The 26,701-nt window shown below is 37.1% G+C and overlaps 1 protein-coding gene and 1 non-coding gene across 2 annotated transcripts in view; one reads left to right on the forward strand and one right to left on the reverse strand.

The window, feature by feature from the left end:
• Window positions 1-26,701, forward strand: part of LOC133641967 (cGMP-inhibited 3',5'-cyclic phosphodiesterase 3A-like) — a 315,984-nt gene that overhangs the window by 162,391 nt on the left and 126,892 nt on the right. Inside the window, exon 2 of the mRNA XM_062036136.1 lies at window positions 1,535-1,585. Within this exon, the coding sequence (XP_061892120.1) occupies window positions 1,535-1,585 (51 nt within the window). The remainder of the gene's footprint in view (window positions 1-1,534; window positions 1,586-26,701) is intronic.
• On the reverse strand, window positions 17,492-17,563 carry trnae-cuc (transfer RNA glutamic acid (anticodon CUC)). The gene has a single exon. It is a non-coding gene; the product is annotated as a tRNA-Glu (tRNA).

A 26,701-nucleotide genomic window follows, 5' to 3' on the forward strand; every position in this document is an offset into this window, starting at 1 on the left:
GTCCTTGGACTTGTTCATATAGAAAATGCCCACATCACTCAAAATCCAGTCCGCATTTTCTCTGCGACCTTGCTTGCGGTCCTGCAGGTGTACGAAGCACATTCGCACACAGCACTGCAGAACAAGAACCTTGTGTCTGCAATTGTAAATAATATAGTTTTTAAGTTTTGTGTTTCTTGTAGAATTTATATAAAGTATGAAAAAAACATCATTAAATATATTTGTTTTATTGTATTGTTACATTAATAGCCGTTGTATTATTATAGGATGGCTTGTTAAACATTTCATAGGATTTTCAAAGGGTGGAAAAACCAAGACATTTAATATAAAATGTAAAATGAATAAATACATAAAAAGGAAAAAAAAAAAATGGTTAAAAGCCATCGTCCCATTTCATTTCGTCCCGTGCATTTTTTTTACCATCCCCGGGACGACGGGACTACGTTAATCACAAGCCCTGGAAGTTACATTTTATTGTTTGCATTATTTGTTTCAGCATTGCACTTTGAAGATGGTCCCTCAGCTTTTTGACAGCTTTGGCTCTTTTTCAGATCAGCAGACGGACTCTTAAGTCTTTCTTATTTACAGTATATATAAAAGTTTCTCATTTCTATTCAGACTTCCATATATATTTAATTTCCTTAATGGCTTGCCATAAAATATATATATATATATATATATATATATATATATATATATATATATATATATATATATATATATATATATATATATATATATATATATATATATATATATATATATATTATATACAAGCCAAATTATCCCGATCCAGATATTACTTTAATTCAAGTAATTAAGTAATATTTCCAGGGCTTGAATTTACAACCATTTTAGTCACATATGTGCCCAAAATGTAATCTGTGCAACTTCAAAATATTTGGGAACAAGCAATTATTGTATTGTGAGCTAAAGTGGTGGCATTAGCCTCTATGTTGTGAAGTAATAACATAGAGGCTAATGCCACCACTTTCATTGTGTTTCTTGAAGGATCATGCAAGTCATTGTTTCTTGTTGATGCTGTAAACAAAATGTCACTGTGCTAACCCATGTTTGTTGTTGTACTGAACACACATTGAAAATAAACCCACTGAAATAATAATAATAACAATGATTAATTTCTAAGTCTTTGTTAGCCGTTTGTGAAGTTTCGCTCGCATCCTGTGCATCTCCTGAGGGCTAAGCCCCCCCTGTCCTTAAAAGCTAGTGACGCCCCTGTTCTTATACATTTTAGTTTTTAAAAAATCTACTAATAAAATGCATTAAAAAATTGCCTAATAATAGTATTCACTGTTAGAAGCGGCCCTCTGGAGGCAAACATAACTGTGACGTGGCCCTCAGTGAAAACCACTTTGACACATCTGATTTAAAGCATGTTCATAATGAACTAAACCCAGACTAGGACCGTTGCTCTTAATAGATGTGACGTTGTGGCCTGGGAGTGTTCCCTCCGTTATGTTCATTCTTACCTTTCAGTGCTTTGACCACATTTCTGTCTTTGTTGTTCTCGCAGATGCTGCCCCGCTCAGACTGGGACCACAAGAGAGGCTCCCGAGGTTCACAGGTGGGCACGAGGGACCTTTGTCCACCCTTAAACGTTTGCCATCTGCAAAAAGATCTTCTGTAAATAAAACGTAATATAATAGGAAGTGAAATGAATTATATTAATATATAGCACTTTTACATAGTGAAACCCAATATCTAAGTTCCATTTAAACCAGTGTGGGTGGCACTGGGAGCAGGTGGGTAAAGTGTCTTGCCCAAGGACGCGACGGCAGTGACTAGGATGGTGGAAGCGGGGATCGAACCTGGAACCCTCAAGTTGCTGGCACGGCCGCTCCACCAACCGAGCTATACCGCCCCAAGGACCGTTTGTGGAGGTTTTAAGACATGGGTCACATGGGTGTCGTTGTGACGTTGTTTTGGTCTTTGCTGTCGTTGTGGCCGTAGATATTACTAGAAAGGTCACAGCGAGACAGAAAAAGGAGAGCGAACGCATTTTTGGCCTAAAAACTAAAGATGAAGGTGAAGTTATAAGACCAAAACGCCCTCAGGAAGTGGTGCTTTAAGACATGGCTAGCTAGTTAACAGCTAACATCCGTCCGCAGTCTAGCTACTTCTAAATCACTAATCCTCGTCTCCATGGCGACAAATAAAGAGAGTTTCTTACAAGTATCATCCCTGCAGGACGAGGAATAGCTAAACATGCTTCACTACCGAGTCATACCAAAGACTATAAAAACGGGACCCATTACCTCCCTGCTCTGCAGTCAGCATCAAGGGTTGGAATTGGGGGTTGAATCACCAAAAATAATTCCCGGGCGTGGCCACCGCTGCTGCTCACTGCTCCCCTCACCTCCCAGGGGGTGAACAAGGGTGATGGGTCAAATGCAGAGGACAAATTTCACCACACCGAGTGTGTGTGTGACAATCATTGGTACTTTAACTTTAACTACACACCGTAGGAGGACACAATGTAAACAAATGCCATGAGTGGATCTTCACCTGACATCCACTGCAATGAATATGATATTGCAGGGGTCACCAACGCGGTGCCCGCGGGCACCAGGTAGCCCGTAAGGACCAGATGAGTAGCCAGCTGGCCTGTTCTAAAAATATCTCAAATAGCAGCACTTACCAGAGAACTGCCTCTATTTTTTTAATTTTATTTATTTACTAGCAAGCTGGTCTCGCTTTGCCCGACATTTTTAATTCTAAGAGAGACAAAACTCAAATAGAATTTGGAAATCCAAGAAAATATTTTGAAGACTTGGTCTTCACTTGTTTAAATAAATTCATTAATTTTTTTACTTTGCTTTTTATAACTTTCAGAAAGACAATTTTAGAGAAAAAATACAACCTTAAAAATGTTTTTAGGATTTTTAAACACATATACCTTTTTACCTTTTAAATTCCTTCCTCTTCTTTCCTGACAATTTAAATCAATGTTCAAGTACATTTATTTCTTTTATTGTAAAGAATAATAAATACATTTTAATTTATTCTTCATTTTAGCTTCTGTTTTTTTCGACGAAGAATATTTGTGAAATATTTCTTCAAACTTATTATGATTAAAATTCAAAACAATTATTCTGGCAAATCTAGAAAATCTGTAGAATCAAATTTAAATCTTATTTCAAAGTCTTTTGAATTTCTTTTAAAAATTTGGTTCTGGAAAATCTTTGTTTGTCTTTGTTAGAAATATAGCTTGGTCCAATTTGTTATATATTCTAACAAAGTGCAGATTGGATTTTAACCTATTTAAAACATGTCATCAAAATTATAAAATTAATCTTAATCAGAAAAAATTACTAATGATGTTCCATAAATTATTTTTTAAATTTTTTCAAAAAGATTCAAATTAGCTAGTTTTTCTCTTCTTTTTTCCGGTTGAATTTTAAATTTTAAAGAGTCGAAATTGAAGATAAACTATGTTTCAAAATTTAATTGTCATTTTTTTCGTGTTTTCTCCTCTTTTAAACCGTTCAATTAAGTGTAAATATCATTCATGATTAATAATAACATAGAGTTAAAGGTAAATTGAGCAAATTGGCTATTTCTGGCAATTTATTTAAGTGTGTATCAAACTGGTAGCCCTTCGCATTAATCAGTACCCAAGAAGTAGCTCTTGGTTTCAAAAAGGTTGGTGACCCCTGTGATATTGTAATGATAATAATAATGTAATATCGTCACAAAATCTTTTTTACTTTTTAAAAAAAATTCCTATTATGTTTATAAACTCAGTAAATATGTCCCTGGACACATGAGGACTTTGAATAAGACCAATGTATGATCCTGTAACTACTTGGTATCGGATCGATACCTAAATCGAATCACTCCACTGACTCCCTATTGCATCCCGGACCCAATTCAAGATTAACCTGCTAACACACCAACGCATCTACGGCAACGCCCCCTCCTACCTCAAGGACCTAGTTTCCCCTCAACCTCCTACCCGCAACCTCCGCTCCTCAAACACTAACCTCCTCAAACTTACAATCAATGGACCACACCCGAACTCTGGAACCCTCTTTCCCCGACCACCTTAGAGCAGTGTTTTTCAGCCCTAGTGTGCCGTGAGATATTGTCTGGTGTGCCGTGGGAAATTATGCAACTTCACCTAATTGGTCCAAAAAAATATTTTTTTGCAAATCAATAATTATAATAATATGCCGTCTAGTGCAGTGTTTTTTGGTATGTAAAAAGTTAATGTAAGGCTTAAACCAAAAATGAACAAAAGGCAAGTCCCGCTAGGAAAAGGCACTGAAGCATAGGGATGGCTGTGCAAAACAAAATTAAAACTGAACTGGCTACAAAGTAAACAAAAACAGAATGCTGGACGACAGCAAAAACTTACAGTGTGCGGAGCGGAGACGGCGTCCACAAAGTACATCCGTACATGACATGACAATCAACAGTGTCCCCCACAAAGAAGGATAGCGTACGCACAACTTAAATAGTCTTGATTGCGAAAACAAAGCAGGTGTGGGGAATAGAACTCAAAGGAAGGCGTGAAGCTGCTACAGGAGAACAACAACAAAACGGGAAGGGTCACCACATGAACAGCGCAAGACAGAGACTAAAGCACTACACATAGGAAACAACAACAAACTCAAAATAAGGCATGACAACCTGGTGGAGTTTCATTTTGTAACCTTTTCTGCGGGTGGTGTGCCTCCGTATTTTTTTAATGAAAAAAATGTGCCTTGGCTCAAAAAAGGTTGAAAAACACTGCCTTAGAGCACCACAGTCGGTCGACCGTTTTAAGAAGGGACTAAAAATCCCACCTTTTTAGCAAAGCTTTTATCTTAATTTCTCTGCCTTCTTGTTTTTATGAATAGACTGCTTGCCTATCTGTTTTATCTAGTGCTTTCATGCTTTTATTTCTATTTTTATCTGTTTCTGTTTTATCTAGTGTTTATCTAGTGTTTTTCATGTTTTTATTTCTATTTAAAAAAAAAAAAATTTTATTCTAACTTTCTATTTTTTTTTTTTGTATACTTTGTAGCACTTTGAGATTTTAACAAATGTAGTAAAGTGCGTTACAAATGTAATTCATTGTTATTATTATTATTATTATAAATTTGTGGTTTATCTAGTGTTTATCTAATGTTTTTCATGTTTTTATTTCTATTTTAATTTTTTTTTTTTATATTCTAACTTTCTATTTTTTATTTTTTGTATACTCTGCAGCCCTTTGAGATTTTAACAAATGTAGTAAAGTGCGTTACAAATGTAATTCATTGTTATTATTATTATTAAATTTGTGGTTTATCTAGTGTTTATCTAATGTTTTTCATGTTTTTATTTCTATTTTAATTTTTTTTTTTATATTCTAACTTTCTATTTTTGATTTTTTTGTATACTTTGTAGCCCTTTGAGATTTTAACAAATGTAGTAAAGTGCGTTACAAATGTAATTCATTGTTATTGTTATTATTATTAAATTTGTGGTTTATCTAGTGCAGTGTTTTTCAACCTTTTTTGAGCCAAGGCACAATTTTTGCGTTGACAAAAATCCGGAGGCACACCACCAGCAGAAATCATTAAAAAAGGAAACTCAGTTGACAGTAAAAAGTCGTTGACGCAATTGTTGGATATGACTTCAAACCATAACCAAGCATGCATCAATATAGCTCTTGTCTCAAAGTAGGTGTACTGTCACCACCTGTCACATCACCCCCTGACTTATTTGTTTTTTTTTGCTGTTTTCCTGTGTGTAGTGTTTTACTTCTTGTCTTGCGCTCCTATTTTGGTGGCTTTTTCTCTTTTTTTTGGTATTTTCCTGTGGCAGTTTCATGTCTTCCTTTATTCATTAAAAAATAAAACGTTCCTCTGAAGGTGCGATACGGCCCTCAATGAAAACAAGTTTGACGTATGGTCCTTACTGTGGTGTCTACTGGAGGACCGTTGGAGCTCATGACAAAGTGTCCCAACTTTGACATTACCTTCCTCACGTTTGGGCACTGAGCGAGGAGATGGAGAACAAACAATGCCCTCGGAAGTTGGCACTGTTTGTGTGTGTGTGTGTGTGTGTGTGTGTGTGTGTGTGTGTGTGTGTGTGTGTGTGCAGGGCCGGCCCGTGGCATAGGCCGTATAGGCAAATGCTAAGGGCGCCGTCCATCAGGGGGCGCCACGCCAGTGCCACAAATGTTGGAGAAAAAAAAAAAAAAAAAAAGTTGGTACTATTATTTCTAAATACAAAAAATAATCCCACGTTAATTAAAATGCAATGTAAAGCCTATTTAATAGAAATATTATTTGTTACAACATTACCCCCTGCCCGCCGCACGGTGCGCCCCCTCCCTTCCCGTATCATGACTCTTACCACATCAAAAAATCAACACAAGATGTCAAAACGGCCAAAACTGTCAGGTGCCCAGGGATAAAAAAAGAGAAAAGAAGAGGAGAAACGAGAAAAAACAGAGGTAGCAGGTAGGTAACGTTAGCCTACATTAAATTATTTGTCTGTTACAGAATGTAATAGTAACCTGGCTTTTTAGCATTAAGCTAATGTTACATGATTCGGCAATTGCTAATCAATAAATAGCTAGTTCTGTTTTAACGTCGGGTTAATATTGTGGAGGGGGCTAAATTGTTATGGAAAATAATAATGTAACGTTAGGTAATTACAGTACTCCCACCTTACATTCCTCAGGGACATTTGTATTAGATCTTTTAAGCAGGTGTTTTTTGTTTACATTGTTATTGCCTTCTGGTTAGCTAATGTTTGCCCTGCAGGTAATAGTCACTTTTCCACCTCTTTATATATTAGGTCTAGTTGTAAGCCTAGTTGTTAAAGTGCACATCATTAATGTTAATTAAGCAATATCACATGAGAGGGAATGCTGTTTTTTAATTTGAGCACTGCTGTGATTCGGTTAAAGATAATCATAACATAACATTCTCCTATAATATGTTAATTTGCTTTCTTTAAGTAAAAAAAAAAAAGGTCAAAGACAAAGCTATTCGGTTTCTTGTGAGTATAGGTGGGGGGGCGCCACCTAAAATCTTGCCTATGGCGCCAGATTGGTTAGGGCCAGGCCTGTGTGTGTGTGTGTGCTATCAGGAGGACAGGCTCCTATCATAAATAGAGGCAATGGCGACAGCGTGAGATTAGATAGTAATAATAAATCCTGCAGAGTTGTTGTGGGAGGGCATATTAATTATTCTTTAATAACGTGGGATCATAACACTGCTATGACTTAAAATCAATCAATGCACTGTCTAATTTCCTGCTTAGACTCTCACTGTGGCAATAATGGGCCCGGCACTAAGATGGCTCCCTTCAGGCCTGTTCCTGATTGATGCGTCCTCCTAATGATTGGTCATTTTCTAGCTCAGTGGAACGGCGAAGCAGTTGATCGAGTGACAAGACGTCTGAGGAGCCCATGCTTACGTTGGCATGCGTTTCCATCTGCAGGCCTTGGCTCTGCTTGCTGCAGTTTCACCAGGCCATGACACCTCATCGCGTGCCTGAATCACACACTCGCCTCTTTAGCTGATTGATTCCCGCCGTGTCATATTGGCCGAGGCACCGCACACGTTAGCGCACTCGTTTTCCAAACCGCATCTTTCTACTTTACTCCTTCCCGCTCCCGAAGCTGGTGGTGGATGTTTTAAGCTTGAGAATTGGCATCGGCGTGACTTTACGTATGGAAAGAGGCCTTGAAATTAGAGATGTCCGATAATGGCTTTTTTGCCGATATTCCGATATTGTCCAACTCTGTAGTGGATTGTCCGAAGCTTAAACAGCAACAAAAGTGAGTTTAGTACAAAAGGTTTATTTACCCATAGTCAAAAGTGCAAAGTTGGATTGTTTTGTCCATGCAAACAAACAGACGTCCTCCGGAGGACACAAGAATGAAGCGATCTCTCTCAGCCCTTGTCACTTGGCCATTTTTATCTGTTTCCCTCATGCGTCAAGATCCCGTTGTTTTCGACCTGTTTGTTTTGCAACATCCTTGAATCCCTTAGTCATGCTTAGACAATCAAAACATTTTGTAGAATGGTCAGAGCGACTCCATATTCAACTTTGTCCTACATCTGGTCCTTCAATGGTATAGAATAGAAATGAAATGAGCAGACATTCTTAATAGACACGAGGTATAGTTCAAAGGTCAGAAATTCTACTACACCGATTCCGATATCAACCGATACCGATATATACAGTCGTGGAATTGACACATTATTATGCCTAATTTTGTTGTGATGCCCCGCTGGATGCATTAAACAATGTAACAAGGTTTTCCAAAATAAATCAACTCAAGTTTTGGAAAAAAATTAGGGATGTCCGATGATGGCTTTTTTGCCGATATCCAATATTCCGATATTGTCCAACTCTTAATTACCAATACCGATATCAACCGATACTGATGTATACAGTCGTGGAATTAACACATTATTATGCCTAATTTGGACAACCAGGTATGGTGAAGATAAGGTCCTTTTTAAAAAAATTAATCAAATATAATAAGATAAATAAATTAAATTGAATAAAAAAGAAAGTAAAACAAAATAAAAACAGTAACATAGAAACTAGTAATTAATGAAAATGAGTAAAATTAACTGTTAAAGGTTAGTGCTATTAGTTTACATATGGAAAGAGGCCTTGAAATCAGAGATGTCCGATAATGGCTTTTTTACCGATATCCGATATTCCGATATTGTCCAACTCTGTAGTGGATTGTCCGAAGCTTAAACAGCAACAAAAGTGAGTTTAGTACAAAAGGTTTATTTACCCATAGTCAAAAGTGCAAAGTTGGATTGTTTTGTCCATACAAACAACAGACGTCCTCCGGAGGACATAAGAATCAAGCAATCTCTCTCAGCCCTTGTCACTTGGCCATTTGTATCTGTTTCCCTCATGCGTCAAGGTCCCGTTGTTTTCGACCTGTTTGTTTTGCAACATCCTTGAATCCCTTAGTCATGCTTAGACAATCAAAACATTTTGTAGAATGGTCAGAGCGACTCCATATTCAACTTTGTCCTACATCTGGTCCTTCAATGGTATAGAATAGAAATGAAATGAGCAGACATTCTTAATAGACACGAGGTATAGTTCAAAGGTCAGAAATTCTACTACACCGATTCCGATATCAACCGATACCGATATATACAGTCGTGGAATTGACACATTATTATGCCTAATTTTGTTGTGATGCCCCGCTGGACGCATTAAACAATGTAACAAGGTTTTCCAAAATAAATCAACTCAAGTTATGGAAAAAAATTAGGGATGTCCGATAATGGCTTTTTTGCCGAAATCCGATATTCCGATATTGTCCAACTCTTAATTACCAATGCCGATATCAACCGATACCGATATATACAGTCGTGGAATTAACACATTATTATGCTTAATTTGGACAACCAGGTATGGTGAAGATAAGGTCCTTTTTAAAAAAATTAATAAAATATAATAAGATAAATAAATTAAATTGAATAAAAAAGGAAGTAAAACAATATAAAAACAGTAACATAGAAACTAGTAATTAATGAAAATAAGTAAAATTAACTGTTAAAGGTTAGTGCTATTAGTTTACATATGGAAAGAGGCCTTGAAATTAGAGATGTCCGATAATGGCTTTTTTGCCGATATCCGATATTCCAATATTGTCCAACTCTGTAGTGGATTGTCCGAAGCTTAAACAGCAACAAAAGTGAGTTTAGTACAAAAGGTTTATTTACCCATAGTCAAAAGTGCAAAGTTGGATTGTTTTGTCCATGCAAACCAACAGACGTCCTCCGGAGGACACAAGAATGAAGCAATCTCTCTCAGCCCTTGTCACTTGGCCATTTTTATCCGTTTCCCTCATGCGTCAAGGTCCTGTTGTATTCGACCTGTTTGTTTTGCAACATCCTTGAATCCCTTAGTCATGCTTAGACAATCAAAACATTTTGTAGAATGGTCAGAGCGACTCCATATTCAATTTTGTCCTACATCTGGTCCTTCAATGGTATAGAATAGAAATGAAATGAGCAGACATTCTTAATAGACACGAGGTATAGTTCAAAGGTCAGAAATTCTACTACACCGATTCCGATATCAACCGATACCGATATATATTTTTAACATGTAAAGCGACTTTGGGTACTTAGAAAAGCGCTATATAAATCCCAGGTATTATTATTATTATTATTATTATATACAGTCGTGGAATTGACACATTATTATGCCTAATTTTGTTGTGATGCCCCGCTGGATGCATTAAACAATGTAACAAGGTTTTCCAAAATAAATCAACTCAAGTTATGGAAAAAAAATTAGGGATGTCCGATAATGGCATTTTTGCCGATATTCCGATGTTGTCCAACTCTTAATTACCAATACCGATATCAACCGATACATACAGTCGTGGAATTAACACATTATGCCTAATTTGGACAACCAGGTATGGTGAAGATAAGGTCCTTTTTAGAAAATTTAATAAAATATAATAAGATAAACAAATTAAAAACATTTTCTTGAATAAAAAAGAAAGTAAAACAATAAAAAAAGTTACATAGAAACTAGTAATTAATGAAAATGAGTAAAATTAACTGCTAAAGGTTAGTACTATTAGTGGACCAGCAGCACGCACAATCATGTGTGCTTACGGACTGTATCCCTTGCAGACTGTATTGATATATATGGATATATAATGTAGGAACCAGAATATTAATAACAGAAAGAAACAACCCTTTTGTGTGAATGAGTGTGAATGGGGGAGGGAGTTTTTTTGGGTTGGTGCACTAATTGTAAGTGTATCTTGTGTTTTTTATGTTGATTTAATTAAAAAACAAAAAACAAAAAAACGATACCGATAATTTCCGATATTACATTTTAAAGCATTTATCGGCCGATAATCGGACATCCTTAGTGGTCTGTCATTATTGTTTTTAGCATTCAATCAGACATTATTGTGAGGTTATGTATTAGTGTTCCTAAAAATAGATATACCGGGCCCCCAGACATATTTTTTTCTTAAGATTTGGCCCCCCGAGTCAAAATAATTGCCCAGGCCTGCTCTATACTGTGCGATGCAGATTTTATTTGGATGGCGTCACATCCCCTTGCATGTCCTGCTTTGGAATACAACGTGCAATAACAAGAAGTTGTGTGCACGTTTGGGTTACTTGCCATGGCTTCTAAAGAGCTCGTAAAGGGAGCCGGGTTTGGGAGTTGTTTGGGAAGTTGGAAAGCTGAGCGCTGGGTGTAGTTTTGGCTGGAGGAGTCTGGCCGGGAGCAAGGAGAGTCCTGCGGGAGTTTCGTGTTAGTCCTCTGCTATGATTCACACTGTATCATTGCTTTGTTATTCTAAGTGCAGAACTCTTCCGCGAATCTATTCGGGGGCATCATACGAACACGCACTGATCCTGAAAGAAGGATGAAAAATAACAATGAACGTTAGTCTTTTTGTTGTTGTTGTTGTTGTTATGGTTGGGTTTTTTTATTCCCTGGTTTACTCCAGCTCAGCGTATTTCCGTTCAAAATGCATGCGGTGTGCATTTCTCCGCTCTAGCGAGGACAAACAGTTGCTACCATGACGAAAATGTGTTTACAGGGAAGATCAAACGCCTCACTTTCTGGCCAGTAGGCCTCCGAGGCCGTTTGTCCCAGGCTTTACTTCTCCCCCGGGCCACATTATTTTCTCACCATTGCACAATGTTCAACAATTCCACATATAACTGTCATTTTACTGCAGGCTCGGAGAAAACGCCTGTTTAGATAAAGGAGCAAAATGCAAATATGTGACCTCTGTGTTTGTATTTCCCACAGTTACTGGTAAAAAAAAAAAACAATAAAAAAAATAGATAAAGGGTAGGGGTGTGGGGAAAAAATCGATTCGAATTCGAATCGCGATTCTCACGTTGTGTGATTCAGAATCGATTCTCATTTTTAAAAAATGTATTTTTTTTTTTATTTAAAAAATAAAATAAAAATGTATTTTTAATTTTTATTTTTTATTAATCAATCCAACAAAACAATACACAGCAATACCATAACAATGCAATCCAGTTCCCAAACCAAACCCGACCCAGCAACACTCAGAACTGCAATAAACAGAGCAATTGAGAGGAGACGCAAACACGACGCGGAACAAACCAAAAGTAGTGAAACAAAAATGAATATTATCAACAACAGTATCAATATTAGTTACAATTTCAACATAGCAGTGATTAAAAATCCCTCATTGACATTATCATTAGACATTTATAAAAATAACAGTGGCTTACACTTGCATCGCATCTCATAAGCTTGACAACACAATGTCATACTTGCCAACCTTGAGACCTCCAATATCGGGAGGTGGGGAAGGGGGCTTGGTCGGGGGTGGGGGTGTGTGTGGGTGGGTGTTAGGGGCGGGGGCGTGGTTATTCACAGCTAGAATTCACCAACTCAAGTATTTCATATATATTTCATATATATATATATATATATATATATATATATATATATATATATATATATATATATATATATATATATATATATATATATATATATATATATATATATATATATATGTATGAAATACTTGACTTTCAGTGAATTCTAGCTATATATATATATATATTTTTTTTTTTTTTTTTTTTTTTTATTTACATAGAAAAAAAAAAAATACTTGAATTTCAGTGTTCCAGTGGCTATCATTAGATGGCAGTAATGTCCTGTTTAACTCGTCCGTTCATGATGAGTATATCATTTCGGCCGCCACGTCTGTAATTTCCTCGTTCTTCTGCTTCGTCTCCTTGTTGTGTGCGCAGTTGTGCACTCTCTAAAAGCCCTAGATGTTATGACGTCTTTGGGCAGGCAAGCTGTTTTATATTGTGGGAAAGCGGACGTGAGAACAGGCTGTCCCCACTCAGTCTCAGGTCCGCATTGAGCTGGAGGGGGCGTGTCTCCAGCTCCGGCTGAATACCGGGAGTTTGTCGGGAGAAAATCTCTGCCGGAGAGGCGCTGAATATCGGGATTCTCCCGCTAAAAACGGGAGGGTTGGCAAGTATGCAATGTGTCCAATATTTTCACAAAGATAAAATAAGTCCCATTTTTGGTTCATTTAATAGTTAAAACAAATGTACATTATTGCAATCAGTGATAAAACATTGTCCTTTACAATTATAAAAGCTTTTTACAAAAATCTACTACTCTGCTTGCATGTCAGCAGACTGGGGTAGATCCTGCTGAAATCTATGTATTCCATGAATAGAGAATCCTTTTTGAATCGGAAAAATATCGTTTTTGAATCGAGAATCGCGTTGAATCGAAGAAATCGATTTATAATCGAATCGTGACCCCAAGAATCGATATTGAATCGAATCGTGGGACACCCAAAGATTCGCAGCCCTATGGCAGACTCATTTTGGGGCCATATGTTTGACACCCCTGTTCTAGTTAAACAACATGGCTCCTCCTCCTGGCCCTCGACGGGACTGCGCCCTCAGCCTGACGCGTGTTTACAAATGGTTGTCCACATAGTTTATTTCCATGTCTAATCTGTGTGCTAAAATGGAAGAGCGCAGATCCAGAAGTGACTGCTGATTTGTTTTGACTGGCCCTGGCTCCGGTTTACGCGGACCCTCGTGTGGGCGTCCGTCCGCAGCACGCCTATCGACCAGCTCCTCCACGGCGAGTTCACACGGGCCCTGTGAAAAAAAAACGCTTCGTCGTACACGCCGCCATCACTCACGGATGTCATAACAGAATGTTCATGCGTCGCCTCGTGTTTGACTTGGCCGTGAGACGGTCATAAAAAACTGTTTATTGATACTTGTTGATGATTTAAACGCTACACGTCAACAAAAGCAAATATCAGCCTTTGCAGTGATCGTTCTGCGAACACACTACAATCAGTCAAAGACATTTTTTTCTAATTCCGCACAAAGTTTTGTCCTGCAGTTTTCTTTTTGGAATCCCAGTTAAACTCAACCGTGTTCCTGTCTCTAATCAGATTGTTCTTTTTCTGCCAGCAGCCCCTACAACTCTTGATGTATTGCTTGTAAAAAAGAACTAATGGCCTTTATACTAAAGTATCAAAGTGATTGATCATATTTGAAAAGATTTTTAAAGTACTGATTCTCCCGACGACTTGTCGTATTAATTCAACAGCTTGGCAGTGCAAATTCAAGGTATGTTTCTCCAGGAAATCCGTGAATCAGTAGTAGTACTTAACCTGTTTGGAAAAACTAAACACAAACAGCCGGACAAAGTTCATCCAGGGAGGCGAAACAAATGTTATTCTGTCATGAATGAATGGGTTATACCGTATTTTTCGGACTATAAGTCGCAGTTTTTTTCATAGTTTGGCCGGGGTGCGACTTATACTCAGGAGCGACTTATGTGTGAAATTATTAACACATTATTTAGCTCATTCACGTAAGAGACTAGACGTATAAGATTTCATGGGGTTTAGCGATTAGGAGTTTGATTGATTGATTGATTGAGACTTTTATTAGTAGGTTGCACAGTGAAGTACATATTCCGTACAATTGACCAGCTAAATGGTAACACCCCAATAAGTTTTTCAACTTGTTTAAGTCGGGTCCACTTAAATTGATTCATGATACAGATATATACTATCATATATACTATCATCATAATGCAGTCATAACAAGATAATCACATTGAATTATTTACATTATTTACAATCAGGGGTGTGGAGGGAGGGGGGGGGGGGATATGGACATCAAGTAGTGGACATAGAGAGAGAGAGAGAGAGAGAGAGAGAGAGAGAGAGAGAGAGAGAGAGAGAGAGAGAGAGAGAGGAGAGAGAGAGAGAGAGAGAGAGAGAGAGAGATCAGAAGAAAAAGAAAAAGTATCTGCATTTGATTGTTTACATTTGATTATTAGCAATCCGGGAAGGGTGTTAGTTTAGGGTTGTAACTGCCTGGAGGTGAACTTTTATTGCGGTTTTGAAGGAGGATAGAGATGCCCTTTCTTTTATACCTGTTGGGAGCGCATTCCACATTGATGTGGCATAGAAAGAGAATGAGTTAAGACCTTTGTTAGTTCGGAATCTGGGTTTAACGTGGTTAGTGGAGCACCCCCTGGTGTTGTGGTTATGGCGGTCATTTACGTTCTTCTTCTTCATCGTATGGGCAGCTGGTTTTCCGGCACCCGGACCTGAGGCCGAGGGTCTATGCCTTTTACCACCCAGGCCCGGGGGGCCCTCCCGTTCATATGTCAGGACACACAGAAGTGAGCCAGGTCACCGAGCAGTCATCCAAGTCCGCCAGGCCACGCAAACCATTAGGAGCACGATAAATCGGGCAACGCAGGATCACGTGGTCGGCAGTCTGCTCCTCCGCGCCACACTCACACGTCGCGTTAGGTGCTAAGCCCCACTGGAACATGTTTGAGCGAAGCGACCGACACCAGTTCGGAGGCGGTTAAGCCTCACCCAGGCCACTCGTGGTAGTGAGAGGCCTGGTATTGAGCCGGTGTCAGGTATGAAGTCACGGAGTCTGGAAGAGATGGTATGCTCCAGGTCCGTGCTCCATTTGTGATTCGCCCAGTGAGCCGCCCTGATGTTGTTGTCACTGCATTGCTGCAGGAGCTTCAGGGCGGCTGGTACCAGTGGGTCTCTGGAGGGGAGGCGGGGCGTTGGCTCTGAGGAGAGTGTGAGCCTTTCATGGAGCAGGTGGTTCTCATCCATGTTTGCCCGGCCCGCCAGAGTTGCTACAGCACCTTGGCGACGAAGCTCAGCGGGTTGGATGCCTGCTAGATGGGCAGTAGCTCCACAGGGGTGGGGCGCAGGCATCCAGTGATAACACGCAAGGCTTCGTTGATCGGGACATCAAGTTGTTTAGAGTGAGCACTGCGCGCCCAGACAGGTGCGCAGTACTCAGCAGTTGAGTAGACCAGGGCAAGTGCTGCTGTTACGTTAAGGAAGTAGTTTGACATGTACTTCGGTATCAGGGAGGTGTAGCGGATTTTATAGACTAGGCTCAGTGCAAGTTGTTTAACTCTGTCCTCCACCTTGAGCCAGCCCACTTTAGAGAAGTGGGAGGAGTGAGGTGGGATCTGGGGTGGAGGTCTAGAAGTAACCTGACTAGCTTGTTCTGAGATGTTTGGAGTTTAGATTTGAGGGTTTTGGAGGTGCTAGGGTACCAGGAGGTGCATGCGTAATCGAAAAAGGGTTGAACGAGAGTTCCCGCCAGAATCCTCAAGGTGCTTTTGTTGACCAGAGAGGAAATTCTGTAGAGAAATCTCGTTCGTTGCTTAACCTTTTTGATTACCTTGGTTGCCATTTTATCACAGGAAAGGTTAGCCTCTAGAATGGAACCTAGGTAGGTGACCTCATCTTTCCTGGTGATGACACTGTCACCTACTTTTATGGTGAAGTCATTGACTCTCTTAAGTTTGATGTGGGACCCAAACAGGATGGATTCTGTTTTACCCAAGTGGATGGATAGCTTGTTGTCAGCGAGCCAGGTGCAAGTTCTACAGAGCTCAGCACTGAGGATTTTCTCCACCTGTGACTTGTCCTTGCCGGATACCAGCAAGCAGAGTCATCCGCAAACAAAAACAATTCACAGTCGCATGCCGATGACATGTCGTTTATGTATATTAGGAACAGTAAAGGTCCCAATATACAGTGACAGATTGTTTGGTAAACGTATAGCATGTTCTATATGTTATAGTTATTTGAATGACTCTTACCATAATATGGCAGCTCCCGCCATCAGTGTGTGAATGTGGAATAGTGTCAAAGCGCTTTGAGTACCTTGAAGGTAGAAAAGCGCCATACAAGTATAACCCATTTACCATTTAATTGGTTATCGAGCCAAACTAGAAACCAGTTGACGCGAGAGCCAGGGTTGTTGTCTGTGCTATGCGCCATCTTTTGGAGGGCTTTGCTCAATGCAGGTGCTGCAGTGTCCTTCCATTTACAGTAGTGCTTTCAACGGAAGTAGAAGTGCTGTTCCGTCTTCTACCGATCATATGGTTTCATTCATCACTCAAGCAACGTTTGTAAGTTTTACAAAATAACTAAAACAGTTTATACTTACTAAACCGTCCCATGTGTAATGTCTCCAGGAGTGTTTTCATGTGTTGTTATTATTAACTTACATTGTATTGTTTCAGTTTCCACAAACTCTTCAGTAAACTCACCAAAACGTCACTGTGGAGTTATTGAGTCTGTTTAGCTGATTGGAGAGCCAGCTTCTGCAGCGAGTGGGTCCATGACGATGACCGTCTGTTTTGTTTCATCAGCCGTTTTACTGCCATGTTACAGACAGCGTTTGGAAACAATTAAGAAATAAACATTTGCGGAATCGTTCTATATAAATAAGTCATTTCACAATGTATATATTTGCAACTTATAGTCCGGTTTGATTGATTGATTGAAACTTTTATTAGTAGATTGCACAGTACAGTACATATTCCGTACAATGTACCACTAAATGGTAACACCCGAAGTCGGGTTCCACGTTGATCAATTCATGGTAATAAATTGACTGCTCCCAGACAGGTTAGATGGTGTTTCCCTGACCGGGAATCGAACCCGGGCCACAGCGGTGAGAGCGCCAAATCCTAGCCACTAGACCACCAAGGATCGGTGTGGCTAATATATGGAAAATATTTTTCCCCTAAAATGTAATGGCTTATATACTGGTGCACTCTATAGTCTGGAAAATACGGTATTACAAAATAATTTTTAACATTTTTTTGGTTTGTTTACAAACAGGCAGTAAGTCTGTAGATACAGGGAGGATTTGAGGGCCAAACCAAATTATTTAAATTCTCATTTTTGCTTCACTTTTTGTGCAATAGTCACTTTATTTTTGTAAAAAAAATTGTATGCAACATTCAGTACCACACATTTATTACATCATCGGATTTAATACAATACTAGTACATTCTAAATTTAATAGGATACACATTGTAAAAAATGTATTATGTTATCTTCTATAGTACACTTCCATTTCTGTAGTCTATTGTCAAAGTATTGGATCGTGACTCGAAATCCGGTCGGGGTCAGAGGCCAGAAATGTTGATTGGGACGTCCATAGTTTGTATATTAAGCAGTATCACTACTTGCTTATTTATTAGTGGTGTAACGATTCGTTTTAACTTCGATTCGATTCGGAATTTGTGGTTGCCGATACGATATTATTTTTTCAGAACGATACAATCATCAAACGATTCAGTGAGATTAAGTGGAGTCAGTAAGTTTTTAGCAAGAAAAATAAAAAATCAAGCAGTGGAACCCTGAAATAAATAGTGAATACTGGACACTGCAGGGGAAGTTTCCTATATTCCTCGTATTTCTTGTAAGGGAATTATTTAAATGACCCGTAAGTCTTGAACTATGGAAAGTATTTCAATGGTTGAAATCTGCGCTTGTGGGTGTTATTACGGTAATCTACATCACAGCAGCTCAGACCAAGAACAAAGCAGAGTGGGCGGGGTTTGTTTTCAGTTTCATATGTTGTCATCTTTGGTTTATACTGTATATGATCACAACAACACAACACTTCTTCATTATGCAACAGAGACGTATTCGGCGAGTGAGGGGCATTCACAAACCCCCAGAATTATGAGCATCAACATTACAAGGCAAGTCGTTTTTTTGCTTGATTTCTGTGTTCCCGTTTGGTTGCAATAATATTATTGTAATCGTCTTGTACTATATTTATTATTTTATTTTTGAATGTATTACTTAGGTACCATTTGATTTATATCATTATGACAATATTTCATTAAAATACTATATATATATATATATATATATATATATATATATATATATATATATTATATATATATATATATATATATATATATATATATATATATATATATATATATGTCTTAATTAGATTATCCAAAAAATAGTGCTCGATACCGTGGTAGAGCGTAATATGTATGTGTGGGGAAAAAATCACAAGACTATTTCATCTCTACAGGCCTGTTTCATGAGGGGTTTTCCTCAATCCTCAGGAGATTTTCTTTAAAGTTAAGACTAGTTTAAAGTTATCTTCATTGAAAATAAGGACATTTCAATGTGACCCCAAACTTTTGAACGGTAGTGTATATAAAATCTCCTGAGGATTGAGGAAAACCCCTCATGAAACAGGCCTGTAGAGATGAAATAGTCTTGTGATTTTTTTCCCACACATACATATATATATATATATATATATATATATATATATATATATATATATATATATATATATATATATATATATATATATATATATATATATATAGTGTGTGTGTGTGTGTGTGTGTATGTATGTATGTCTATGTATGTATATATATATATATATATATATATATATATATATATATATATATATATATATATATATATATATATATATATATATATATATATATATATATACACTACCGTTCAAAAGTTTGGGGTCACATTGAAATGTCCTTATTTTCAATGAAGATAACTTTAAACTAGTCTTAACTTGAAAGAAATACACTCTATACATTGCTAATGTGGTAAATGACTATTCTAGCTGCAAATGTCTGCTTTTTGGTGCAATATCTACATAGGTGTACAGAGGCCCATTTCCAGCAACTATCACTCCAGTGTTCTAATGGTACAATGTGTTTGCTCATTGGCTCAGAAGGCTAATTGATGATTAGAAAACCCTTGTGCAATCATGTTCACACATCTGAAAACACTTTAGCTCGTTACAGAAGCTACAAAACTGACCTTCCTTTGAGCAGATTGAGTTTCTGGAGCATCACATTTGTGGGGTCAATTAAACGCTTGAAATGGCCAGAAAAAGAGAACTTTCATCTGAAACTCGACGGTCTATTCTTCTTCTTAGAAATGAAGGCTATTCCACAAAATTGTTTGGGTGACCCCAAACTTTTGAACGGTAGTGTATATCAATGTTTACTTATATAGCTCTAAATCAAGAGTGTCTTAAAGGGCTGCACAAGCCACAACGAAATCCTCGGCTCAGATCCCACATCAGGGCAAGAAAATACTCAACCCAATGGTATGACAATGAGAAACCTTGGAAACCTATATGTATGTATGTATATAGATATATGTATATATCTACTCAGTGGCCTAGTGGTTAGAGCGTCCGCCCTGAGATCGGTAGGTTGTGAGTTCAAACCCCGGCCGAGTCATACCAAAGACTATAAAAATGGGACCCATTACCTCCCTGCTTGGCACTCAGCATCAAGGGTTGGAATTGGGGGTTAAATCTCCAAAAATTATTCCCGGGTGTGGCCACCGCTGCTGCTCACTGCTCCCCTCACCTCCCAGGGGGTGAACAAGGGTGGTGGGTCAAATGCAGAGGACAAATTTCACCACACCTAGTGTGTGTGTGACAATCATTGGTACTTTAACTTTAACTTGAATATACAGTACAGGCCAAAAATTTGGACACACCTTCTCATTCAATGCATTTTCTTTATTGTAGATTGTCACTTAAGGCATTAAAACTATGAATGAACACATGTGGAGTTATGTACTTAACAAAAAAAGGTGAAATAACTGAAAACATGTTTTGTATTCTAGTTTCTTCAAAATAGCCACCCTTTGCTCTGATTACTGCCTTGCACACTCTTGGCATTCTCTCCATGAGCTTCAAGAGGTACTCACCTGAAATGGTTTTCACTTCACATTTTTCCAGTAAAACTCACAAAGATAAATTATTCCAGGCATCATTAGACATATTGCATGTTTGGTTTACGAGTTATGCTTGAAACCATTTTATATTGCTTCAAACACATTTTCTCAGGATTCTAAGAGCATTACTGTCATATTGAGTAAAAAAAACAATTTTTGTGTTTGCAAACCTTACAAAAGCATGTTTATAGTAAAACTCCCAAAGATACATTATTTCAAACATTATTAGACATATTGCATGTTTGGTTACGAGTTATCCTTGAAACAATTTTATATTGCTTCAAACACATTTTCTCAGGATTCTAAGAACATTACTGTCATATTGAGTAAAAACCTATTTTTTGTGTTTGCAAACCTTACAAAAGCATGTTTATCGTAAAACTCACAAAGATACATTATTTCAAACATTATTAGACATATTGCATGTTTGGTTACGAGTTATCCTTGAAACAATTTTATATTGCTTCAAACACATTTTCTCAGGATTCTAAGAGCATTACTCTCATATTGAGTAAAAAAAACAATTTTTGTGTTTGCAAACCTTACAAAAGCACGTTTATCTTAAAACTCACAAAAATACATTATTTCAAACATCATTAGACATATTACATGTTTGGTTACGAGTTATCCTTGAAACAATTTTATATTGCTTCAAACACATTTTCTCAGGATTCTAAGAACATTACTGTCATATTGAGTAAAAAACTATTTTTTGTGTTTGCAAACCTTACAAAAGCACGTTTATAGTAAAACTCACAAAGATACATTATTTCAAACATTATTAGACATATTACATGTTTGGTTACGAGTTATCCTTGAAACAATTGTATATTGCTTCAAACACATTTTCTCAGGATTCTAAGAACATTACTGTCATATTGAGTAAAAAACTATTTTTTGTGTTTGCAAACCTTACAAAAGCAAATGTTTATCGTAAAACTCACAAAGATACATTGTTTCAAACATCATTAGACATATTGCATGTTTGGTTACGACTTATCCTTGAAACAATTTTATATTGCTTCAAACACATTTTCTCAGGATTCTAAGAACATTACTGTCATATTGAGTAAAAACCTATTTTTTGTGTTTGCAAACCTTACAAAAGCACGTGTTTATAGTAAAACTCATAAAGATACATTATTTCAAACATTAGACATATTGCATGTTTGGTTACGAGTTATCCTTGAAACAATTGTATATTGCTTCAAACACATTTTCTCAGGATTCTATGAACATTACTGTCATATAGAGTAAAAAACTATTTTTTGTGTTTGCAAACCTTACAAAAGCACGTTTATAGTAAAACTCACAAAGATACATTATTTCAAACATCATTAGACATATTGCATGTTTGGTTACGAGTTATCCTTGAAACAATTGTATATTGCTTCAAACACATTTTCTCAGGATTCTAAGAACATTACTGTCATATTGAGTAAAAAACTATTTTTTGTGTTTGCAAACCTTACAAAAGCAAATGTTTATCGTAAAACTCACAAAAATACATTGTTTCATACATTATTAGACATATTGCATGTTTGGTTACGAGTTATCCTTGAAACAATTTTATATTGCTTCAAACACATTTTCTCAGGATTCTAAGAACGTCACAGTCATATTGAGTAAAAACTAATCCAGGGTGTGTTTGTCCGACTTTTCAAAAATCGAACACTATCGGATTAAGGTGTTTCCGAGGGCTGAAGGAGGCCAATTAGAGCCGAACTATTTGAGAAGTCGAACTAATTTAGTGCATGGATACGTACTGACTGTTTTTAAAGTACCCATTTGGTACTGGTATTGGTAAAAATGTAAATAATACCTATCCCTACTACACACACCTAGCTCATTAGCATTAAAGCTACAATGGTGTGTCCCCAGTAGGGTTTACTAAAAGCATTTTTAACGTATCTAAATCCCAGCACTAAGACCGACACACTTTCAATCCACTACTGTCGGATTTGGGAGATTAATTTGAAATATTTGGCAAATAGTGTCATACGGGATTTCCCAAAGCATTCTGTTGTCAGACTTCAAAGAATCGATCAGCTTTAAAATGTTTTTTTTTTTTCCAATTGCTGTTAGAGTGAAGGCTTCCATCCAAAACTCTCCTCTAGCAAGAAATAAAAACTGGTTGCAACCACTTAAGACTGTGTTTGACATTAATGTTAATGTTCTAGGCTCAGACTTTTTGCTTGAACTGATCGTCTCGTGCAGTTAACAAGCCAGCACTATTAAGGCTGTTGCCAATAGAAGCATTCATGAGCTTCCTCCTTTACACATTCTTCTACACTACTCAGTGTCCTATACACGTTCGGGTGTGGTTTTACAAGACTAAATAATGTGCTATGTATCCAAAAACCAGAAACACATTACTTCATGGGAAACGTTGGCAATCATACTGCAATAAAATTAAGCCCAGCACCACTTTAATAACAACTGAGGTCCAGTCTTAGAGTTTAGCAGAGCAATATTCAAGTTTTATGTTTGAAATTAAAAACATTTTATAAACTAGAGTGGCGTTCAGTAAAGCATGCACCTCTGCCAAGGCCGTACAAGTCAAATTTGGTCAACAATATTATTATGCCGGTTTATTTAGAACAGGGATGTCAAACTCGCAGTTATGGTTGCCCTCAGAGGGCCGCGTTTAACAATGAGTAATGCATGCATATATACAATACATTAACAATATATATATATTTTTTTTTTTACACAAGCTGCAAAAAAAATATACAAATTTGACTTTAAAAACTGGCAGCTCAGTCACCAAAATTTTACAGTAAAAGCAGTGGATTTTGTTTTTACAGCATATAAAAAAAAAATTAATAAATGGAATGGAATGGAGAAACAATACCACTATTTTTAGCGGTAAAATTCAAGGAACAGTTGTTGTTTTTTACCGTAAAATCTTGTTTTACTGTTTTTTTTGGTTTGTTTTTAGTGTCTTACTGTATATGGAAAAAAACAGTACCAAAGTTGATTTTACGGTAAAAAACTGTGAGGGGCATTCACAAACCCCCAGAATTATGAGCATCAACATTACAACGCAATTTGTTTTTTGCTTGATTTCTGTGTTCCTGTATGACTGCAATGATTTTATTGGGGTCACCCAAACAATTTTGCGGAATAGCCTTCATTTCTAAGAACAAGAATAGACTGTCGAGTTTCAGATGAAAGTTCTCCTTTTCTGGCCATTTTGAGTGTTTAATTGACCCCACAAATGTGATGCTCCAGAAACTCAATCTGCTCAAAGGAAGGTCAGTTTTGTAGCTTCTGTAACGAGCTAAACTGTTTTCAGATGTGTGAACATGATTGCACAAGGGTTTTCTAATCGTCAATTAGCCTTCTGAGCCAATGAGCAAACACATTGTACCATTAGAACACTGGAGTGATAGTTGCTGGAAATGGGCCTCTATACACCTATGTAGATATTGCACCAAAAAGCAGACATTTGCAGCTAGAATAGTAATTTACCACATTAGCAATGTATAGAGCAGGGGTCACCAACGCGGTGCCCGCGGGCACCAGGTAGCCCGTAAGGACCAGATGAGTAGCCCGCTGGCCTGTTCTAAAAATAGCTCAAATAGCAGCATATACCAGTGAGCTGCCTCTATTTTTTAAATTGTATTTATTTACTAGCAAGCTGGTCTCGCTTTGCCCGACATTTTTAATTTTAAGAGAGACAAAACTCAAATGTGAAAATCCAAGAACATATTTTAAAGACTTGGTCTTCACTTGTTTAAATAAATTCATTTATTTTTTTACTTTGCTTCTTAAAACTTTCAGAAAGACAATTTTAGAGAAAAAATACAACCTTAAAAATGATTTTAGGATTTTTAAACACATATACCTTTTTACCTTTTAAATTCCTTCCTCTTCTTTCTTGACAATTTAAATCAATGTTCAAGTAAATTTATTTTTTTTATTGTAAAGAATAATAAATACATTTTAATTCAATTCTTCATTTTAGATTCTGTTTTTTCGACGAAGAATATTTGTGAAATATTTCTGCAAACTTATTATGATTACAATTCAAAAAAATTATTCTGGCAAATCTAGAAAATCTGTAGAATCAAATTTAAATCTTATTTCAAAGTCTTTTGAATTTCTTTTCAAAAAAATTTTCTGGAAAATATAGAAGAAATAATGATTTGTCTTTGTTAGAAATATAGCGTGGTCCAATTTGTTATATATTCTAACAAAGTGCAGATCGGATTTTAACCTATTTAAAACATGTCATCAAAATTCTAAAATTAATCTTAATCAGGAAAAATTACTAATGATGTTCCATAAATTGTTTTTTTAATTTTTTCAAAAAGATTCGAATTAGCTAGTTTTTGTCTTCTTTTTTTCGGTTGAATTTTTAATTTTAAAGAGTCGAAATTGAAGATAAACTATGTTTCAAAATTTAATTTTCTCCTCTTTTAAACCGTTCAATTAAGTGTAAATATCATTAATTATTATTAATAACATAGAGTTAAAGGTAAATTGAGCAAATTGGCTATTTCTGGCAATTTATTTAAGTGTGTATCAAACTGGTAGCTCTTCGCATTAATCAGTACCCAAGAAGTAGCTCTTGCTTTCAAAAAGGTTGCTGACCCCTGATCCAGATGGTCCGTGCGTGTAAGAGCGTTTGTACGCTCACATGTGTGTTTGGAGAATGGAGACGCGGTAGTAGGGGTCATTGTTGTCTTAGTCCAACCAGATGTTGTCCAGCAGCCATCTTCTTCTCCGCAATCAACCTTTAGGTACCTTGTTGGAATCAGGTGCGGACGGCGTGCAGCAAAGCCGACTCGGAGCGGCAGGCGGTGTGTTTTGCATGTGAGCCTCACCTCCCGGATGAAGGCATACTGTAGCTGTCTGTGCTGCAGACTCGCAGGGAACATTCATAAGAACGCCGAGCTATCAGATATGAGTAAGGAAAATAAAATGTGAAATGTTCCCACATGTCGGGGCTGAATGGAGGGTACTCACACACGTGTTGTGTTTAAACCAGCTCCGGGATATTTAAACCAGCATAAACACACTCTTTTTTTTCTTTTTTTTTAAGGGTGTCTAGCAGCTGGTGTAAAAGGGAATGTGACATGAGGAGGGGGGGGGGGGGAGGGAATCAGATAACATTGTCCGTGCAAGAGTGGTGAGTCTGGTGGGTCTATTACAGACCTGGGCAAAATACATTAAGACAGGGGTGTCCAAACTTTTTACACCGAGGGCCGCAAACGGAAAAATTAAAGCATGCGGGGGCCATTTTGATATTTTTCATCTTCAAACCATAACAAAATGTATGGATTTTTTGTTTTTATCTTACCTTTAGGGGTCCCGGGGGACCATAAAGGGTCTCGGTTATTAAAATGTTAAAAATAAGTCTAATCTGTATTATTATTTTTTATTTAACGCTTACAGTAAATCTCTATATCAACTTAAAAAAAAAAAAGGTTTTATGTAGAGATGTCCGATAATATCGGCAGGCCGATATTATCGGCCGATATATGCGTTAAAATGTAATATCGGAAATTATCGGTATCGTTTTTTTTATTATCGGTATCTTTTTTTTTCTTTTTTTAATTAAATCAACATAAAAAACACAAGATACACTTACAATTAGTGCACCAACCCAAAAAACCTCCCCCTCCCCCATTTACACTCATTCACACAAAAGGGTTGTTTCTTTCTGTTATTAATATTCTGCTTCCTACATTATATATCAATATATATCAATACAGTCTGCAAGGGATACAGTCCGTAAGCACACATGATTGTGCGTGCTGCTGGTCCACTAATAATACTAACCTTTAACAGTTAATTTTACTCATTTTCATTCATTACTAGTTTCTATGTAACTGTTTTTATATTGTTGTACTTTCTTTTTTATTCAAGAAAATGTTTTTAATTTATCTTATTTTACTAATTTTTTAAAAAAGTACCTTATCTTCACCATACCTGGTTGTCCAAATTAGGCATAATAATGTGTTAATTCCACGACTGCATATATCGGTTGATATCGGTATCGGTTGATATCGGTATCTGTAATTAAAGAGTTGGACAATATCGGAATATCGGATATCGGCATTATCGGACATC

This window comes from Entelurus aequoreus, linkage group LG24 (genome assembly GCF_033978785.1).
Source record: "Entelurus aequoreus isolate RoL-2023_Sb linkage group LG24, RoL_Eaeq_v1.1, whole genome shotgun sequence".
In the NCBI taxonomy this organism is placed as follows: Eukaryota; Metazoa; Chordata; class Actinopteri; order Syngnathiformes; family Syngnathidae; genus Entelurus; species Entelurus aequoreus.